General features: G+C 48.1%; 1 protein-coding gene and 1 pseudogene across 3 annotated transcripts in view; one reads left to right on the forward strand and one right to left on the reverse strand.

Moving 5' to 3' along the window:
• Nucleotides 1-520: 520 nt before the first annotated feature.
• Nucleotides 521-619, reverse strand: LOC135271501 (U6 spliceosomal RNA; annotated as a pseudogene).
• A 2,751-nt stretch (nucleotides 620-3,370) lies between these two features.
• The window catches only part of MFHAS1 (multifunctional ROCO family signaling regulator 1), a 105,425-nt gene continuing 91,445 nt past the window's right edge, over nucleotides 3,371-17,350 (forward strand). For all 3 annotated transcript variants that reach the window (XR_001110009.2, XR_001110008.2, XM_012468762.2), the window contains exon 1: nucleotides 3,371-6,368. Coding sequence is in view for 1 of the 3 variants with exons in the window: in XM_012468762.2 (XP_012324185.1) it covers nucleotides 3,371-6,368 (2,998 nt within the window). In the remaining 2 variants the exon portion in view is untranslated. The remainder of the gene's footprint in view (nucleotides 6,369-17,350) is intronic.

A 17,350-nucleotide genomic window follows, 5' to 3' on the forward strand; every position in this document is an offset into this window, starting at 1 on the left:
TCCTGACAAAGGAAGAGTACAGTTTTCCAAGGACATTTAAAATGGAAGTATAAGCTGGTCAGGATGGCTCATGCCTATAATCCCAGCTACTCAGGAGGCTGAGGCAGGAGGACGGCTTGAGCCCAGGAGTTTGAATCCAGCCTGAACAACATAATAAGACACCATCTCCAAAAAAAAAAAAAAAGAAGTATAATTTTCTTTTGAGACAGAGTCTCTTCACTCTGTCACCCAGACTGGAGTGCAGTGGTGTATCTTGGCTAAGTGCAACCTCCACCTCCCAGGTTCAAGCAACTCTCCTGCCTCAACCACCTGAGTAGTTGGAGATTACAAGTGTGCGCCACCATGTCTGGCTAATTTTTTTTATATTTTTAGTAGAGACGGGGTTTTGCCATGTTGGCCAGGCTGGTCTCAAGCTCCTAACATCAAGTGATTCACCACCTTGGCCTCCCAAAGGGCTGAGATTACAGGCATGAGCCACCATGTCCGGCCATTTTTCCTTTTTAAAATAACAATATTATTTAAAAAATGAACACCATGAATTTGCATGTCATCTTTGTGCAGGGGCCATGCTAATCTTCTCCATGTGGTTCCAATTTTAGTATGTGCTGCTGAAGTGAGCACAATTTTCTTTTTTTCAATTGATTCTAGCTTCTGCAGAAGGATGTATAATTTTCTGATGGCTGCTAAAAAGGAACAGCTACCAGTTACTGAGACATATTCACATAAGGTGGTATAGGATGGTGATGCCTACTCCAGTCTCCTTACCCAGGCTGAGTTCATATTTGTGTTAGAAGGAGCTGCAGGATGGAGAATTTGGGGTTGGGTTTCAGAACAGTGTGAGTACGGGTGATGATCACGGGAATACCTTCCACATGGGGAGTTAGCAGTCCTGCCTGTGCTCTGCCTTGCTAGCTGATTGAGAAGTCAGTTACCTTTGCGCCCATTTCCTCCTCTGTGGGAGGAAAAAAGGGTCAGCCTAGATAATTCGAATATTTCTTGTAAAATTCTGAGTGTCTCTGGGAGGGAATGTGGGTGGGGCTACCCTGAGCCATTTGAACTCTTGGGAAGTCCTTCAGAGAGAACACAAATTACTCTCGCTGTTCACTTACTCACATTTCACCTGTGGTGTCAGAGCCTCGGGGACTCAGCACACCTGGGGAACATCCTCTAGTTACAGCATGTACTGCCCACAGCCTGATAACCATCAGTCGGATGGATTTCCAGCCTCAGATGTTCATCTGCTCTCTTTGGAAAGACTAACTCCTCATGTTACTGCACGGAATATGGGTCCCCAAATGACAGCCATAGCGCGTGTCAGGTAGAGCTGCAGTGGGTCAGGTGGTGCCTTTAACGAATTAAATGCACCGAAAACTATTTGTTTCCTTATCAACCGACTTGAGGGACATTGGGAGTCTTAGTAGGTTTCCAGGCTTTTGTAAGTTCGGAAGAAATTACTGACTTATCATAGATGTGAGCTCAAAGAAACGTTTTCTAACAGCAAGAAAAATAAGCATTAGAGTTGGCCACTGGACTGTGAGTTTTGCCTGAAACAGCTGCCGTTTTCTTGAACCCACAGAGCAACATGTACTGTATTACTGGGGATATGGTGGTTGTTTCACGGGGTTGTTGTGAAGATAAATGGGATACCTCAGATGAAACACCTTGTATCCCACCCTAACAACCCTCCTTTAGACTGGCGGGGCACCTGCTCAAAAGCCTTCCTCAGGGGGGTTAAAACCTGTGTTTTGGTAGGTGTGATACCGGTGGGCTTGGGGAGATCCCCTAATGCCAGTGCGACATTGACCCCAGCCAAGGTCCACGCTCTTGACACTGTCCAGAGAATGAGTTCAAGGACAACAAAGAAAATAGTGACAATATGGAGATTTATTGCAAAGGGGAAAGTACACTCAGGAAAAGGGATTGTGGGTATACTAAAGAGAGGGTCACCCACAAGGGGGTTTGGGGCGGCTACCTTCATGGACTTCTTTAACCAAGGGGCGAAATATTCGTGAAAATTCCTGAAAAAGTGGGGAGATATCTCGGGACTGTGGTGTCACCCATTTTTACTCAAAATATGGGTGTCCCCGGAACTGTCACGGCACTGGGGTGATTTAGGATGTTAATGAGCGTATAATGAGGTCCTAGGAGAAACCTAAGTCAAATCCAGACCACGTTGGGTCCAGCGGGTCTTAGCCCGCTTGGTACACACCCTGGTTTTCAGGGTCTTCTCAGCCCATAGCCTCTAGTCAAGTGAAACTACTGCCTGGAATTTTCTCTTCTTCTCTGACCACCCTGCATTACTCCTGTCTCATGTTCAACACGAAATAGGGCCTCAGGAAATATTTACTAAATGAATGAATGGTTGCCTGCTCTTCTCCTGCTTTTGTTTAACCACACTTTTGTCCTAAGCTCCTATGATGACACCCAGGGCCCCCAGGTTCTGCCAGTTCCACCACGGTGTGAATGCAGCGCGAGCTGCAGGGGAGCAGGTAAAGGATGAGTAAGGGAAGCCGGCGGATCCGACGCATTAGAGAACAAGAAAAAGAAATCCTTAGAGACTGGGGGCCAACAAAGAGCCCGACGCAGGAGAGCCCACCAGGGGGGCCCCGGCCCCCACATCCGCCGCAGGAACGACCTCTCAGCCCAGCGCGGTCCGGGGCGGCGGCCCGCCCCCTGCCAGGCGCCCTCGGCCCCGCACCCGGCGCTCTCCGCAGCCCCCGCCCCCGGGGCGGTGCCGGGAAAACGCGGCGCCTCCGCGGGTCACGTGGGGGCCGCTCCGGCGGGCGGCGCTGCCGCTTCCCGATCGCGCCCTCCCAGCGCCGGGGACGCGGCGCCCGCGCTCTCGCCCGAGCCCGGGGAAGCGGAGACAAGGAGGCGCCGCCGCCCCCTCCCCGCGGCTGCGCCCCGGCCGTGCGCCCGCAGCATGCCTGCCGCGGGGCCGAGCGCCGCCCTCCCCCAAGAGCTCGCGGAGGCGACGCCGCTGCCCGCCACCGGGCCGCGGCTGCGAGGGTAGCGGGGCCGGAGCCGGGCACGCTGAGGCGCCGCGCGGCGGGCAGAGAGGGAGGAGGAGCAGGCATCCTCCGCGGCGCGCGGGCGGCGGCCCTGCTGCCCGGCGCGCCCATGGCCCGGCCGCAGGGAGAATGCGAGCTGCCCTCCACGAGCTCGGCGCCCCACGTTGCTGCTCCCATTGCCGCCGCCGCCGCCGGCCCCCAGCTGCGGGCGCTCGGCCGCTGGCTGCACTAGGACCCGCGGTCGCCGGCCGCCGAGCGCGGGAGGGCAGGCAGGGGCAGCAGCCGGAGGGCCTGGGGCGCGGCGCGGCATGTAGCTGTGGGCTCCCGCGCCCGCGCGAGGCTGTCGGCCTGGCCCCGCCATGGCTGGGATGGACAGTGGTAACCTGAAGACGGCGAGGCTGTGGCGGGACGCCGCCCTGCGCGCCAGGAAGCTGCGGAGCAACCTGCGCCAGCTCACCCTCAGCGCCGCCGGGGCCTGCCCGGGGGCCGAGTCCGACCCGCTCGAGTCCCCCGTCCCCGCCCAGCTCGTGCTGCCGGCCAACCTTGGGGACATTGAGGCGCTGAACTTGGGGAACAACGGCTTGGAGGAGGTGCCCGACGGGCTGGGGTCGGCGCTGGGCAGCCTGCGCGTCCTGGTCCTGCGCAGGAACCGCTTCGCCCGGCTGCCCCCGGCGGTGGCCGAGCTCGGCCACCACCTCACCGAACTGGACGTGAGCCACAACCGGCTGACCGCCCTGGGCGCCGAGGTGGTGAGTGCTCTGAGGGAGCTGCGGAAGCTCAACCTCAGCCACAACCAGCTGCCCGCCCTGCCCGCCCAGCTGGGCGCTCTCGCCCATCTGGAGGAGCTGGACGTCAGCTTTAACCGGCTGGCGCACCTGCCTGACTCCCTCTCCTGCCTCTCCCACCTGCGCACCCTGGACGTGGATCACAACCAGCTCACTGCCTTCCCCCGGCAGCTGCTGCAGCTGGCGGCCTTGGAGGAGCTGGACGTGTCCAGCAACCGGCTGCGGGGCCTGCCTGAGGATATCAATGCCCTGCGTGCCCTCAAGATCCTCTGGCTGAGTGGGGCCGAGCTTGGCACGCTGCCCGCCGGCTTCTGCGAGCTGGCCAGTTTGGAGAGCCTCATGCTGGACAACAACGGACTGCAGGCTCTGCCTGCCCAGTTCAGTCGCCTGCAGAGGCTCAAAATGCTCAACCTCTCTTCCAACCTCTTCGAGGAGTTCCCTGCCGCGCTGCTGCCCCTGGCTGGTCTGGAGGAGCTCTACCTTAGTCGCAACCAGCTCACCTCCGTGCCATCCCTTATCTCGGGCCTGGGCCGGCTTCTCACCCTGTGGCTGGATAATAACCGCATCCGCTACCTGCCAGACTCCATCGTGGAGTTGACCGGCCTGGAGGAGCTTGTGCTGCAGGGGAACCAGATCGCGGTGCTGCCCGACAACTTTGGCCAACTCTCCCGGGTGGGCTTGTGGAAGATCAAGGACAACCCACTGATCCAGCCCCCCTACGAGGTCTGCATGAAGGGAATCCCCTACATTGCAGCTTACCAGAAGGAGCTGGCTCATTCCCAGCCGGCGGTGCAACCCCGGCTCAAGCTGCTCCTGATGGGGCATAAGGCTGCAGGAAAGACTTTGCTGCGCCACTGCCTCACCGAGGAGAGAGTGGAGGGCTGCCCGGGAGGAGGGGACAAGGAGAAGTGCTACCCACCTTCACCTCCCCCTGTGAGCAAGGGCATCGAGGTGACCAGCTGGACGGCCGATGCCTCCCGGGGCCTGCGGTTCATCGTGTATGATTTAGCTGGGGATGAAAGTTACGAGGTGATCCAGCCCTTCTTCCTGTCCCCGGGGGCCTTGTACGTGCTGGTGGTCAACTTGGCCACCTATGAGCCTCGCCGCTTTCCCAGCACCGTGGGCTCCTTCTTGCATCGGGTCGGGGCGAGAGTGCCCCACGCGGTGGTGTGCATCGTGGGCACCCACGCAGACCTGTGCGGGGACTGCGAGCTGGAGGAGAAGTGTCTGGACATTCACCGCCAGATCGCACTGCAGGAGAAGCACGATGCGGAGGGGCTGAGCCGCCTGGCCCAGGTGGTGGACGAGGCACTGACCCGGGACTTCGAGCTGCGCTCTGCTAGCCCCCACGCAGCCTACTACGGCGTTTCAGACAAGAACCTTCGACGGCGCAAGGCCCATTTTCAATACCTGCTCAACCACCGACTGCAGATCCTCTCCCCGGTGCTGCCTGTTAGCTGCAGGGACCCGCGCCACTTGCAACGCCTTCGGGACAAGTTGCTCTCAGTCGCTGAGCACCGAGAAATCTTCCCCAACTTACACCGAGTACTGCCTCGATCCTGGCAGGTGCTGGAGGAACTGCATTTCCAGCCACCTCAGGCACAGCGACTGTGGCTAAGCTGGTGGGACTCGGCGCGCCTGGGCCTGCAGGCGGGTCTGACCGAGGACCGACTGCAGAGTGCCCTCTCCTACTTGCATGAGAGCGGTAAGCTACTGTACTTTGAGGACAGTCCGGCGCTCAAGGAGCACGTCTTCCACAACCTCACCCGCCTCATTGACATCCTTAATGTCTTCTTCCAGAGGGATGCTTCCTTGCTGCTGCATAAGCTGCTCCTGGGGACCAGTGGAGAGGGCAAGGCGGAGGGGGAAAGCTCCTCCTCCATGGCGCTCCCCACCCCGAGCCAGGAACTGCTCCGGGCCACCCAGCTCCATCAATATGTGGAGGGCTTTCTGTTGCATGGGCTCTTGCCAGCCCATGTTATTCGGTTGCTGCTTAAGCCTCATGTCCAGGCCCAGCAGGACTTGCAGCTGCTGCTGGAGCTGCTGGAGAAGATGGGACTCTGTTACTGCCTCAATAAACCCAAGGGCAAGCCTTTGAATGGGTCCACAGCCTGGTACAAGTTCCCAAGCTATGTGCAGAATGAGGTGCCCCATGCAGAAGCCTGGATTAATGGGACCAACCTAGCCGGGCAGTCTTTTGTGGCTGAGCAGTTGCAGATTGAATATAGCTTTCCTTTTACCTTTCCACCTGGGTTGTTTGCAAGGTACAGTGTCCAGATCAACAGCCACGTGGTGCACAGGTCGGATGGTAAATTTCAGATCTTTGCCTATAGAGGGAAAGTTCCTGTGGTGGTGAGTTACAGACCTGCTAAGGGAGTCCTGCAGCCGGACACCCTGTCCATTGCTAGCCATGCATCACTACCAAATATATGGACCGCATGGCAAGCCATAACCCCCTTGGTAGAGGAACTGAATGTCCTGCTTCAGGAATGGCCTGGACTGCACTACACCGTGCACATTCTCTGTTCTAAGTGCCTTAAGAGAGGATCGCCCAATCCACATGCTTTTCCAGGTAAGCAGAGAGAGGGACAAGGTTCTTCTCTGATATGTTGTAAGATACGCTTTTGGAGATACTTGTTTCTCATTTGGCAGAATGTTTACTTAACTTCAGGGGTTCTCCAGGAAAGCTGTGTAAGGGAAATAGAGGGAGATTTGGAGACAAGCAAAAGGCAGTAAGTGCCTGAGTGTTATGAAATGCAGTCACAAGAATCATCCTCTCCTAATAGACTCAGACTTCCAAAATGGGTTTCAGTCACATTTGCCATCTCCTCTTCTCGATGTAGCCCACATCTGCCTTTCCCCTCTTCTCGATGTAGCCCACATTTGGTGGAAGGAATTTCAGGTGGTTGAGCAGACGCTGGAAGGTGTCTGATGTTAGCCTCTTACTGAGCCTTGGCTAAAGTATGTTAGACACATCTCGAAGGAGTAGATGAGTTGGAGTTTTTTAACTCAGTTTTTTTAAAAACTTAATTTTTTGTGGGTACATAGGTGTGTATATTTATGAGGTGCATGAGATGTTTCGATACAGGCATGCAATGCATAGAAATCACATCATGTAAAATGGGATATCCATCCCCTCAAGCATTTGAGTACTGTGCTCACATTGAGTGTAATTAAAAAGTAAAAATTACTGCTCATGTTTCTTAAGAAAATTCCAGAGAAAATGTTTTGAAATTGGAGTGAACGATGGATGAGTAAAGACAAAAATTTCAGATTGTAATGCATGACTAAATCCTGCGGCTGCTGCTCCATTCCGCCCACTCAGACATGGAAGATAGATGACAGAAATCTTTGAGGGGAGTTTTCCCGGGTATTTCCTGGAAATTTCGAGTTTTATACACATCTTAAGGTTGGGTTTTGGTAAGCGTTAACCAAATGAAACTTTCTGGCAGTGCTTAATAACTGAGATGGAAGGGACAAAAAACTAAGAGTTTTCTCTTCTGGGGAGTGTTTTCCAGCAGACTTTTTTTTTTTTTTTTCCATTTTTTTAAACCATCATAAGCAAGTGGAAGAATTCCAGGATTAGTTGTCTGGTATTTTTTTTTTTTTAAGACTATGGGTTTTTTTTTTTTCCCTTAGAGCAGTTTTAAGTTTACCACAAAACTGAACAGAAGGTGCAGAGATTTCCCATATATCCCTTTCCCACATGTGTGGCTTCACCAATATCGATCTCACCACCAGAGCGGTACATTTGTTTCAGTTGATAAACCTGCAGTGACACATCAGTATCACCCAAAATTAATAGTTTACACAGGGTTCAGTCTTTGTATTGGACATTGTATGTGTTTGGACAAATGTCCAATGACAGGTATCCACTATTATGGTATCATGTAGGGTACTTCTACTGCCTTAAAAATCCTCTGTGCTCTGCTAGTTCTTCCTCCCAACTCTGGCAACCACAGGCCTTTGTACTGTCTCCGTAAGTTTTGCCTTTTCCTTGTCTGGGATTTTTTTGAGACTGGTTAATTGGTATCAAACTAGTTTTTAGTTGGGAACATGTCCATTTCCTCATCCTTTGCAATTCTTTAAACAACTTGTTTTTGGTTTGTTTGCTTGTTTGGTTTGTTTTGTGTGGAGCAGGCTTGGTTAACAACATTCCAAGTGTCCTAAGCACAAACCAGACACAATAGGATCCTTGCACGTTTCTCACCTGGGTCCCCAACCCCAGGGGACACGGAGGGGTGATGAAATGGAAGCCTGCCTCCCACTCTGATCTTTGTCCTGGTCAGAGGGCCAACAAGAATGCAGCTGGTAATGGTATCAGGAAGGAATTGAATACCAATATTTCCGAAGGTGACATCTTTCCGTTGCCCTAGATCTAGGATGAATTTAATTCTTCAGCATGAAAAAAGGCACTGTATTCAGTTACCAGTCGACTGAGCCATCCATTCTGTATGTTTATCTGGAAGCTTGTCACTCTTCATGAGTTGGTAGACTCTTCAGTTGGTTTTATATTTGTCATTGTATGTTATTCATGGGAGCAAGATACTTGTTTATTGTGATACCAAATTGAATAAAGTGATTGAGAGTTACGTATTTACAGGGTAGTTTACTGAAGGAACTACCTGAAGCCATTCTGGATCCAAAGCAATAAAACGAATGTTATTAACAACAAAAGGAGAGACATAGGTTATTGAGCAAGTAAAGATCTTCTAAGAACTTTGAGCAGTCATGAATTCCACCAGCAAGCTTGTACTGAGATGCAGACAAACCCCTCGTCTTGTTGTTTTGTCTATTTGCCTTTCAAATGAGGCACACCTGGTTTTGCAATCCAGGCTATAAGGAAGAGATTTTTTTTTTCAATGAGGAAAACAAATGATTGAAAAATTGTAAAATTATCTTATATATTGAATAGGAATAAATCATCAGTTATTCTGGGGACGAAATTATAAAATATATACACATAAGTATTGGTAAATACTTTTGTCTTACAGTTTTTTGATTTATTTTTGAATTATGTTGTTTTTCAAAAGTAGAAAGGATAATTATAGTACATTTTTCATTACATTAAGAAGATGCAAAAAAAATTTTCCTTTTCTGTATTTTTCTGTGATAACCATCATTTGTTAGTAATTGTTACAGTTGTGAAAGACTTGGTAAGAGTTAAAATGATAAAAGTTAGAAATGAAACTAGATTTAGGAACAGAATTATGTTGAGTGTTTAGAACATACATTAAAGATAGATTCATTGAATCCCTAGATTATTAAAATATGTATTAATTGAGCAGAAACCCTTTGAAGCTATTGGTGTCTTTGTCTTCGTCTTTTTGTTTTGTTTTGTTTTTTGAGATGGAATCTTGCTCTGTTGCCCAGGCCAGAGTGCAGTGGTGCAGTCTTGGCTCACTTCTGGGTTCAAGCGATTCTCCTGCCTCAGCCTCCCAAGTAGCTGGGATTATAGTCAGGTGCCACCACACCGGGCTAATTTTTGTATTTTTAATAGAGAGCGGGTTTCACCAGGTTGGCCAGGCTGGTCTTGAACTCCTAACCTCAGGTGATCTGCCAACCTTGGCCTCCCAAAGTGCTGGAATTACAGGTGTGAGCCACTACCCTTAGCCGCCTTTGTCTTTTTAAGAGGTCATTTTGCTTTTGGGGGACATTAAAAATTGATTACTTTTATGTTTTATAAAAGTGTCAGGTTGTCCTATAAACTATAACAATTTTATATGCAATGCTGACAAAGTTGGACTTTGAATTTTTTTAACTTTGGGATGTTAAAGTAAGAGTAAATAGTAAATTACGATCTCCTTTGATTTTATACAGAAAAAAATGTAAATTTGCACTAATATCTTTTAAAGTATTTGTATGTGAAAAGCCTGTTTTGGCATTGTCCTGTTGGATTTTTTGGCCTGGGCTGCCTTACTATAGTTGAGTATAGGAAATATAATGCTAAATTTCTCTTTTCTTATTTTGGTTTACACAAGAAAAGTATTGGGCAGTGTGCAGTGGCTCACGCCTGTAATCCTATTTCTTTGGGAGGCTGAGGCAGCAGTATCACTTGAGTCCAGGAGTTCGAGACCAGCCTGGGCAATGTAGCCAGACTTTGTCTCTACCAGAATATAAAAATTAGCTGAATGTGTATGCCTGTGGGTCTCAGCTAGCCGGGAGGCTCAGGTGGGAGGATCACTTGAGCATAGGAGTTTGGGGCTGCAGTGAGCTATGATTGTGCCACTGCACTCTGACCCTATCTCTTAAAAATAAAAAAGAAAGAAAGAAATGATTGGAAAATGCACAGTCAGCAATCACTGGTTTCAAAAGTTTTTGTAAAAAAGATAAATCACGTTGACAGATTACCAGTTTGTCTTATTTTAAAATAGGTAATCTCTCTGACAACATGATTGTCTTGTTAAGATATCTTATTTAAGACATATGGGTTGAGTGACAGGAGATGCTTTCGGAAACTCAGAGATGGCCTGTGATGAAGCCTAAATATCACTGTGAAAGTCTTTACCTGCTTTCTCCAGCCTGGTCAACATGGTGAAATCCCATCTCTACAAAAAATGCAACAAAATTAGCTGTGGGCATGGTGGCACATGCCTGTAATCCCAGCTACTGGGAAAGCTGAGACATCAGAATCCCTTGAACCCAGGAGGCAGAGGTTGCAGTGAGCTGAGATTGTGCCACTGAGCTCCAGCTTGGGCGACAGAGCAAGACCCTGTCTCCAAAAAGAAAGTCTTTATCTGCTTCCTGCAGGTACCCTTTCTTTTTTTTGCAGACTTGCTGCCTGTTGCTGGTAGCCAGGATTCCCTTCCTTTTGCTGTCTTCCTTCTCATTACTTGGTCCTATATACTTGTCTTAGAGCAATTTTCTTCTCGTGGGATATTTGCTTATGCTTTTATTCTGTTCTACCAATATGACCTCTAAATTCAAAAAGTTGGTACTCTTGAAGTTGGGTGACAATATATTAAGATGTGGTGGTATGGCTGGGTGTGTTGGCTCACACCTGTAATCCCAGCACTTTGGGAGGCTGAGGCGGGTGGATCACGAGGTCAGGAGATTGAGACCATCCGGGCTAACAGTGAAACCCAGTCTCTACTAAAATACAAAAAATTAGCCAGGTGTGTTGGCATATGCCTGTTATTCCAGCTACTTGGGAGGCTGAGGCAGGAGAATTGCTTGTACCTGGGAGGCGGAGGTTGCAGTGAGCCAAGATTGCGCCACCACCCTTAAGCCTGGGCGACAGAGCAAAACTCCGTCTCAAAAAAAAAAAAAAGATGTGGTTAGAACACAGGCCTGCAGCAAGATTCTAGTGCTTTGATATTCCTTTTAAGCAGATAAGTGAATACTGTGTGTTTTTTAATTGGAAGAGTGTGTCCTAGTGAGTCACACTTGCAGTGACTGCAGTTTTTCACCAAATATCCTACTCCCCTAATTATTTAACATCATTTTAAAAAGGAATGAGAAAGCAACCCAAATCAGCAGACAGGATTAGTTATGTGGCTTTATTTTTAAGCTTTACTGCCTTTCATTTACTCAGTAACTTGATGCCTTTCAGCATCTCCTGCCAAATGTCTTCTGTTCTTCAGTTTCTTGCACGTGGAGTGTACCTCTCCAACAACACTCAGCATATTTGACTTGTTTTGTTGGTGTTTGGATGTGTCATGATACCTCTTTGATTAGGTTGTTCACTTGCTTCTTCTGAGCCAGAGACACGCCTGAGACTTTGTAGCATCTTCAGAGCCGCTCAGATGTTTGCTGAATGATGGTTCAGTCTTTTGTGAGAAATGTGATTTTTTTTTTTTCTTCTGAGGCAGGGTCTTACTCTGTCACCCAGGCTGGAGTGCAGTGGGGTGAAAATGGGTTATTGTAGCCTCGACTTCCTGGGCTCAGGTGATGATTCTCCTACCTCAGCCTCCTGAGTCGCTGGGACTACAGGAACACCCTACCATGCCTGGCTAATTTTTGTGTTTTTTGTAGAGACAAGGTTTTGCTGCGTTGCTCAGGCTGGTCTCAAAATCCACCTGCCTCGGCCTCCCAAAGTGCTGGGATTATAGGTGTGAGCCGCCATGCCCGGCCGGAGAAATATCTCTTTTTCTTTGTTTTTCACATACTCAGTGAAAATCCCAGGTAGTACTATAATGATTATCTAGCTTTGTTTAGCTTCCCAGCTCCCTCCCACTCCCAACATTCTTCCAGCATTCCCATTGTGTCTCTATGACTAGTCTTAGCCTTGAATGGGTCCTTCATTTTGACCACTGAAGCAAAGCAAAATTCTTGCCTTATTATATCTAAGTTTTAGAATTACTGGAATTTGAGCATGACCTAGTTGTTTGGATTGAATCAGTCATTGTTTTTAATTTCACAAAGGTTATTCAGTATCTCTTTCATTAAGCTTTATTAATATTGATGCATCTTGGCTTTTCTTTTTATGAACAGGCTGCTTTGAACTCTCTGGGACTTTGTTTTATGTAAAAATCAAAACCTTAATCAGGCACTAGGAGAAATAAATACTGTTCAGAATAGAATTCTAGAAGGGTAGAAAGGCCTTTGGAGTATTCAAATTATTTTAAGTATTGAGTGCCTCTTCTTTAAACCCTAGAATCGAATCTCAAGTCCATCCCTGCACAAGTAGTCTAGAATTTCCTAAAGTACTTTTTCTTTAAGGCAGGAGAATTGCCTGAACCCAGGAGGCGGAGGTTGCAGTGAGCCAAGATTGGGCCATTGCACTCCAGCCTGGGTAACAAGAGCGAAACTCCGTCTCAAAAAAAAAAAAATTTTTTTTCCTTTTCCTTTTTTTTTTTTTTTTGTGAAATAGAGATAGGGTCTTGCTATGTAGCCCAAGCTGGTCCTGATCTCCTGGCCTCAAGTTGTCCTCCCCACTCAGCCTCCCTAAATGTTGGGATTAGAGGTGTGAGCCACCACACCCAGCCAGTGTTTTTCGTTTAATGGGTATTTTATTCCACACTCTGAAGTTATTCCCCTTTGTCTGTGAAGAGATTGAGGGGCTTTAGCTCCATAATACTCGAGGGGAATGAAAGAGGAAGGGTGGAATTGGACATTTCTGGTTGTCTTCTCATCTACCCATTAACTTGCTTCTATCCATGGAAGCCCCCCCCTTTTTTTTTTTGAGACTCAGTCTCACTCTGTCACCCAGGCTGGAGTGCAGTGTTGCTGTCTGGGCTCACTGCAACCTCCATGTCCTGGGTTCAAGTGATTCTCCTGCTTCAGTCTCCCATATAGTTGGGATTACAGGCGCCTGCTACCATGCCCGGCTAATTTTTATATTTTTAGTAGAGACGGGGTTTAACCATGTTGGCCAGGCTGGTCTTGAACTCTTGACCTCAAGTGATCTACCTGCCTTGGCCTCCCAAAGTGCTGGGATTATAGGTGTGAGCCACTGCGCCCGGCCCTTGGGAGCCCTTTTTGATTAAGGACACCTGACCATCCATCCATTAGGGCATCAGAGTGCCTTTTGATTTTGTTTTGTTTTTTTGAAAACCAGTGGCAGGTGCAGGCCCAGTCTCCTGCCCTCTCTTGCCTCTGGCAGCCTTGGCATCCCTGTTTCCTGAGGATGGAGGTCTGCTTTGTGTTTCCAGTCTCTGTGGAAAGCACATCAGGTAGGGGCTGCTTGGGGCAGGCCCAGCCAGGTCTCAGGCCTCTTTGGTTCAGCTTTTCTTTTCTTTTTGTTTTTGTTTTGAGATGGAGTCTTCTCTGTGGTCCAGGCTAGAGTGCAGTGGCACAGTCACCGCTCACAGCAACTTCTGCCTCCTGGGTTCTAGTGATCTTCCTACCCCAGCCTCCTAAGTAGCTGGGACTGACTACAGGTGTACACTATCATGCTTGGCTAGTTTTTATATTTTTAGTAGATACAGGGTTTCACCGTGTTGGCCAGGCTGGTCTCAAACTCCTGACCTCAGATGATCCTCCATCCTTGGTCTCCCAAAGTGCTGGGATCACAGGTGTGAGCCACTGCACCCAGCCTGGTTCAGCTTTTCTGATTGCAACATTAGTTGCTGGGGGCTGGTTGTCAGGTTTACCTTCTTCTGAGGCTGGCAGCCTTCACTTCAGCGGGGAGGGATTAGGGACCCTTGTTTAGCCTGCCTTCTCCAAGGCTGCTCTAGCCTGAATGAAGCTGATTCCTCCCACTGCTTGGCTTTGGAAGTCTGTGCAGTGTGTAGAACCCAGAGTGATTGACAGGCATCTCGACAACCACAGAACACCTATGATGATGTGTTGTTGTTGAACCATAAAGACCCTCTCATGTGTTACGAGTGGCAGCATTACTGCACAGGTACATACTCTCCTCTCTGAGTTCTGACGTTTCACGTGATGGTCCAAGACTGTGCACTCTCTGGTGCAGGACTGAGCAGGTGGAAGGGGTTTGGAGCAGGTTGGTTATTTTGAAAGAACTCAAGAAACTCTTGAGTTTCCTTCACTTTTGCAAATCTGAACAAGCACACTTGGGAGAAGGGCAAGGAGATGGGCAAACTGTAGTCATGTTAAGGCTGTTCTCTGGAGGTTCCTGTTTTGCTTGTGCCATTCTGCTTTTTGGGTGACGTGGCTTAACGAGTCAAGCCCTGATGACTGATGCTGCTCTTCTTCCTCATCTTCCTCCTTCTCCTATTGAGTGAAAGTCACATCATATGAAAAGAGCCATTTTAAAGTGAACTATTCCATGGTGTTCAGTGCATTCCCAGTGCTGTGTACCTGCCACATCTAAGCCAAGCACTTTTGGAGGTGAGGGGCAGATAGATTGGGGGCATTCCTCCTGGGGCAAGTTGATTGGCAATTCTTTTGCCAGGCTTTGTAGCAACTTTCTTTCCAAGGTATGACCTAAGAAGAGTAGGGATTTAGGGGCTAGGCCTGGAGATGCCATGTTGACTGGATATCTTTGACATGGTTGTGGGGATCCTTTTACTGTGGATGAGAGGACAGAAAGGAGGGTATCCTGGCCTCTTGGTCTGCTCTGGGGTGTATGTGACTTGATGAGGGGCTGACATACATGGGGCTCTGTAAAGAACACATAGAAAAGAAGTACAAATCAATGCTGTGTTCCTATCTTCTGCATAGAGTTTTTTTTTTTTTTTTGAGACGGAGTCTTCCTCTGTCACCCAGGCTGGAGTGCAGTGGTGTGATCTTGGTGATTGCAGCCTCTGCCTCCCGCGTTCCAGCAATTCTCTTGCCTCAGGCTCCTAGGTAGCTAGGATTACAGGTGCACGCCATCGCGCCCGACTCATTTTTCTGTATTTTCAGTAGACACGGGGTTTCACCATGTTGGCCAGGCTGCTCTTGAAGTCCTGACCTCTCTGCCTGCCTCGGGCTCCCAAAGTGCTGGGATTACAGATGTGAGCCACTGCACCTGGCCTAGAGATTTTTTTTTTTTTTTAAACATAAATTTTGAGTTCAACTCCTGGAATAACTGGGAAGACCTTATGAAGGTAGAGTGGCAGCGGGTGGTGATGGTGGCAGTGATACAAATTTAGACGACTACCAAATTAGACAGATAAGTGTCGTCAATCACTGTTGAATACCTGTTCTATACAGAAGTTTGTACTGAACTGGGAGTTTTAGGAAAAGAAAATAAAATACGTGATTTTGGCCATGGGGAGCTGTGTTGGGATCTTGGTTAATGTCATTGTTGATTCTTGTAAATACGGAATCTGACCTCATACAGAGAAAATCATTTGTATATTTTAAAGATACTTTTTGGGAGGAACCCTGACTTTTGATTTTCCAGAAAAAAAATGTGATCCTACTGAGCAAAGTAGGCTACAGCTTTGGATTTCCTTCATATGTATGAGTAGGTGGAAAGTAATGCTTAAGTCATTCTTTTGAGTTAATTTTCAGTTTGGATTATTTGTGAGAAATCTCAGGCAGAACTTGTGAGGATGCTGGAAAAAGAAAATTCTTTGTACATGAGGATTTCTAAAAACTTTCCAAACTAATCAGCCTCTTCTTCAGGAGTCCTTGCCTTTTTTTTTGAGAAAGGAGTCTCGCTCTGCCGCCCAGGCTGCAGTGCAGTGGCGTGAGCATGGCTCACTGCAACTTCTGCCACCTGGGTTCAAGTGATTCTCCTGCCTCAGCTTCCCGAGTAGCTGGGACTACAGGCATGTGCCACCATGCCTGGCTCATTTTCTTGTATTTTTAATAGAGATGGGGTTTCACTATGTTGGCCAGGCTTGTCTCGAACTCCTGACCTCAAGTGATACTCCTGCCTTAGCCTCCCAAAGTGCTGGGATTATAGGTGTGAGTCACCATGCCTGGCAGTAGTCCTTACCTTCCTTGGCATTTATAGACTTGCTCCCATTTGGGGAAGGATTCAAATCATCTGTCATTTCCGGACACCAAAGACTATATGAATGCTGACTCCAAAGACAGCATCCATTAAAGTGTGTACCATCATAATAAAAATATATGACTACTGTATTTCCTTGCTGAGATGCTTTGATGAATACTTTTCTACTATTAGCATATTAAACGTTGAGGAAAATTAAAGGGTTAGTTTTCTTAGATCCTCTTTATTAAACGAAGCCTATGGTATTAACATTAGTACTAGTTTATATTAGTAGTAAATTTTAGGCCTGTAGAAAAAGCCTCTCTCCCTCCCTTCCTCCTCAGTCTTTTCATCTATTGTTCCTCCTCTCCTTTTTTCCTTTTTTTTTTTTTGAAAAGAAGGACTTTTAAAAAAGGTAATGGAAAAGGAAAATGCAAAATCAGAAAAGTATTTCTCCTGGGTGCCATCGTTTGAATTACCAACTTTATTATTGTTTCAATGATTCTTGTTTTTCTTTTCTTTTTTCTTTTTTTTGAGACAGAGTCTCATTCTGTCGCCAGGCTGGAGAGCAGTGATGTGATCTTGGCTCCCTGCAACCTCTGTCTCCCATGTTCAGGTGATTCTTCTGCCTCAGCCTCCCAAGTAGCTGGGACTACAGGTGCACGCTACCATGCCCAGCTGATTTTTGTATTTTTTTTAGTAGAGATGGGGTTTCACCATGTTGGCCAGGATGATCTCAATCTCTTGACCTTGTGATCCACCTGCCTTGGCCCCCCAAAGTGCTAGGATTATAGGCGTGAGCCACTGTGCCTGGTCTGATTCCTGTTTTTCATGTCTAAAGGTTATTGTATTAACCATCACATCAGTCTCCTTATTTTTGGAGAAAAATAGAACAATAGGTGACAATGTTGACATTTTCTCATGTTGCAGAGACAGTGCTGAGTGCCCTTAGGGACAATCTAGTTTAATCCCCACAGAAACCCTAGGAAGTAGGTATTATTACTGTCTTTGTTTTCAGAAGGAAAAATTGACATTTAGAGATTAAGTGAATCCGCAGAGTTAGAGAACTCTGGGGCGTCAGCCCCGGGCCTTAGCTCTGACCCACCATCCTGTGGGTCTCAGTTAGGTTGCCATTGATTTCCAGAGTACACCAACTCACCTGCTCTCCCTTCATATTCTAAGTTCTGGGCAGACAGGATCTGGTACTGCATGGGAGCTGCCTCTGCAGAGGTCAGTGGAGGTCATGGTCAGGTGGAGGTAAAATGGGGAGAGTGCCATCAGAG

This window comes from Aotus nancymaae, unplaced genomic scaffold (genome assembly GCF_030222135.1).
Source record: "Aotus nancymaae isolate 86718 unplaced genomic scaffold, 86718_ANA_hifiasm-v0.15.2.pri h1tg000079l, whole genome shotgun sequence".
Taxonomy (NCBI): domain Eukaryota; kingdom Metazoa; phylum Chordata; class Mammalia; order Primates; family Aotidae; genus Aotus; species Aotus nancymaae.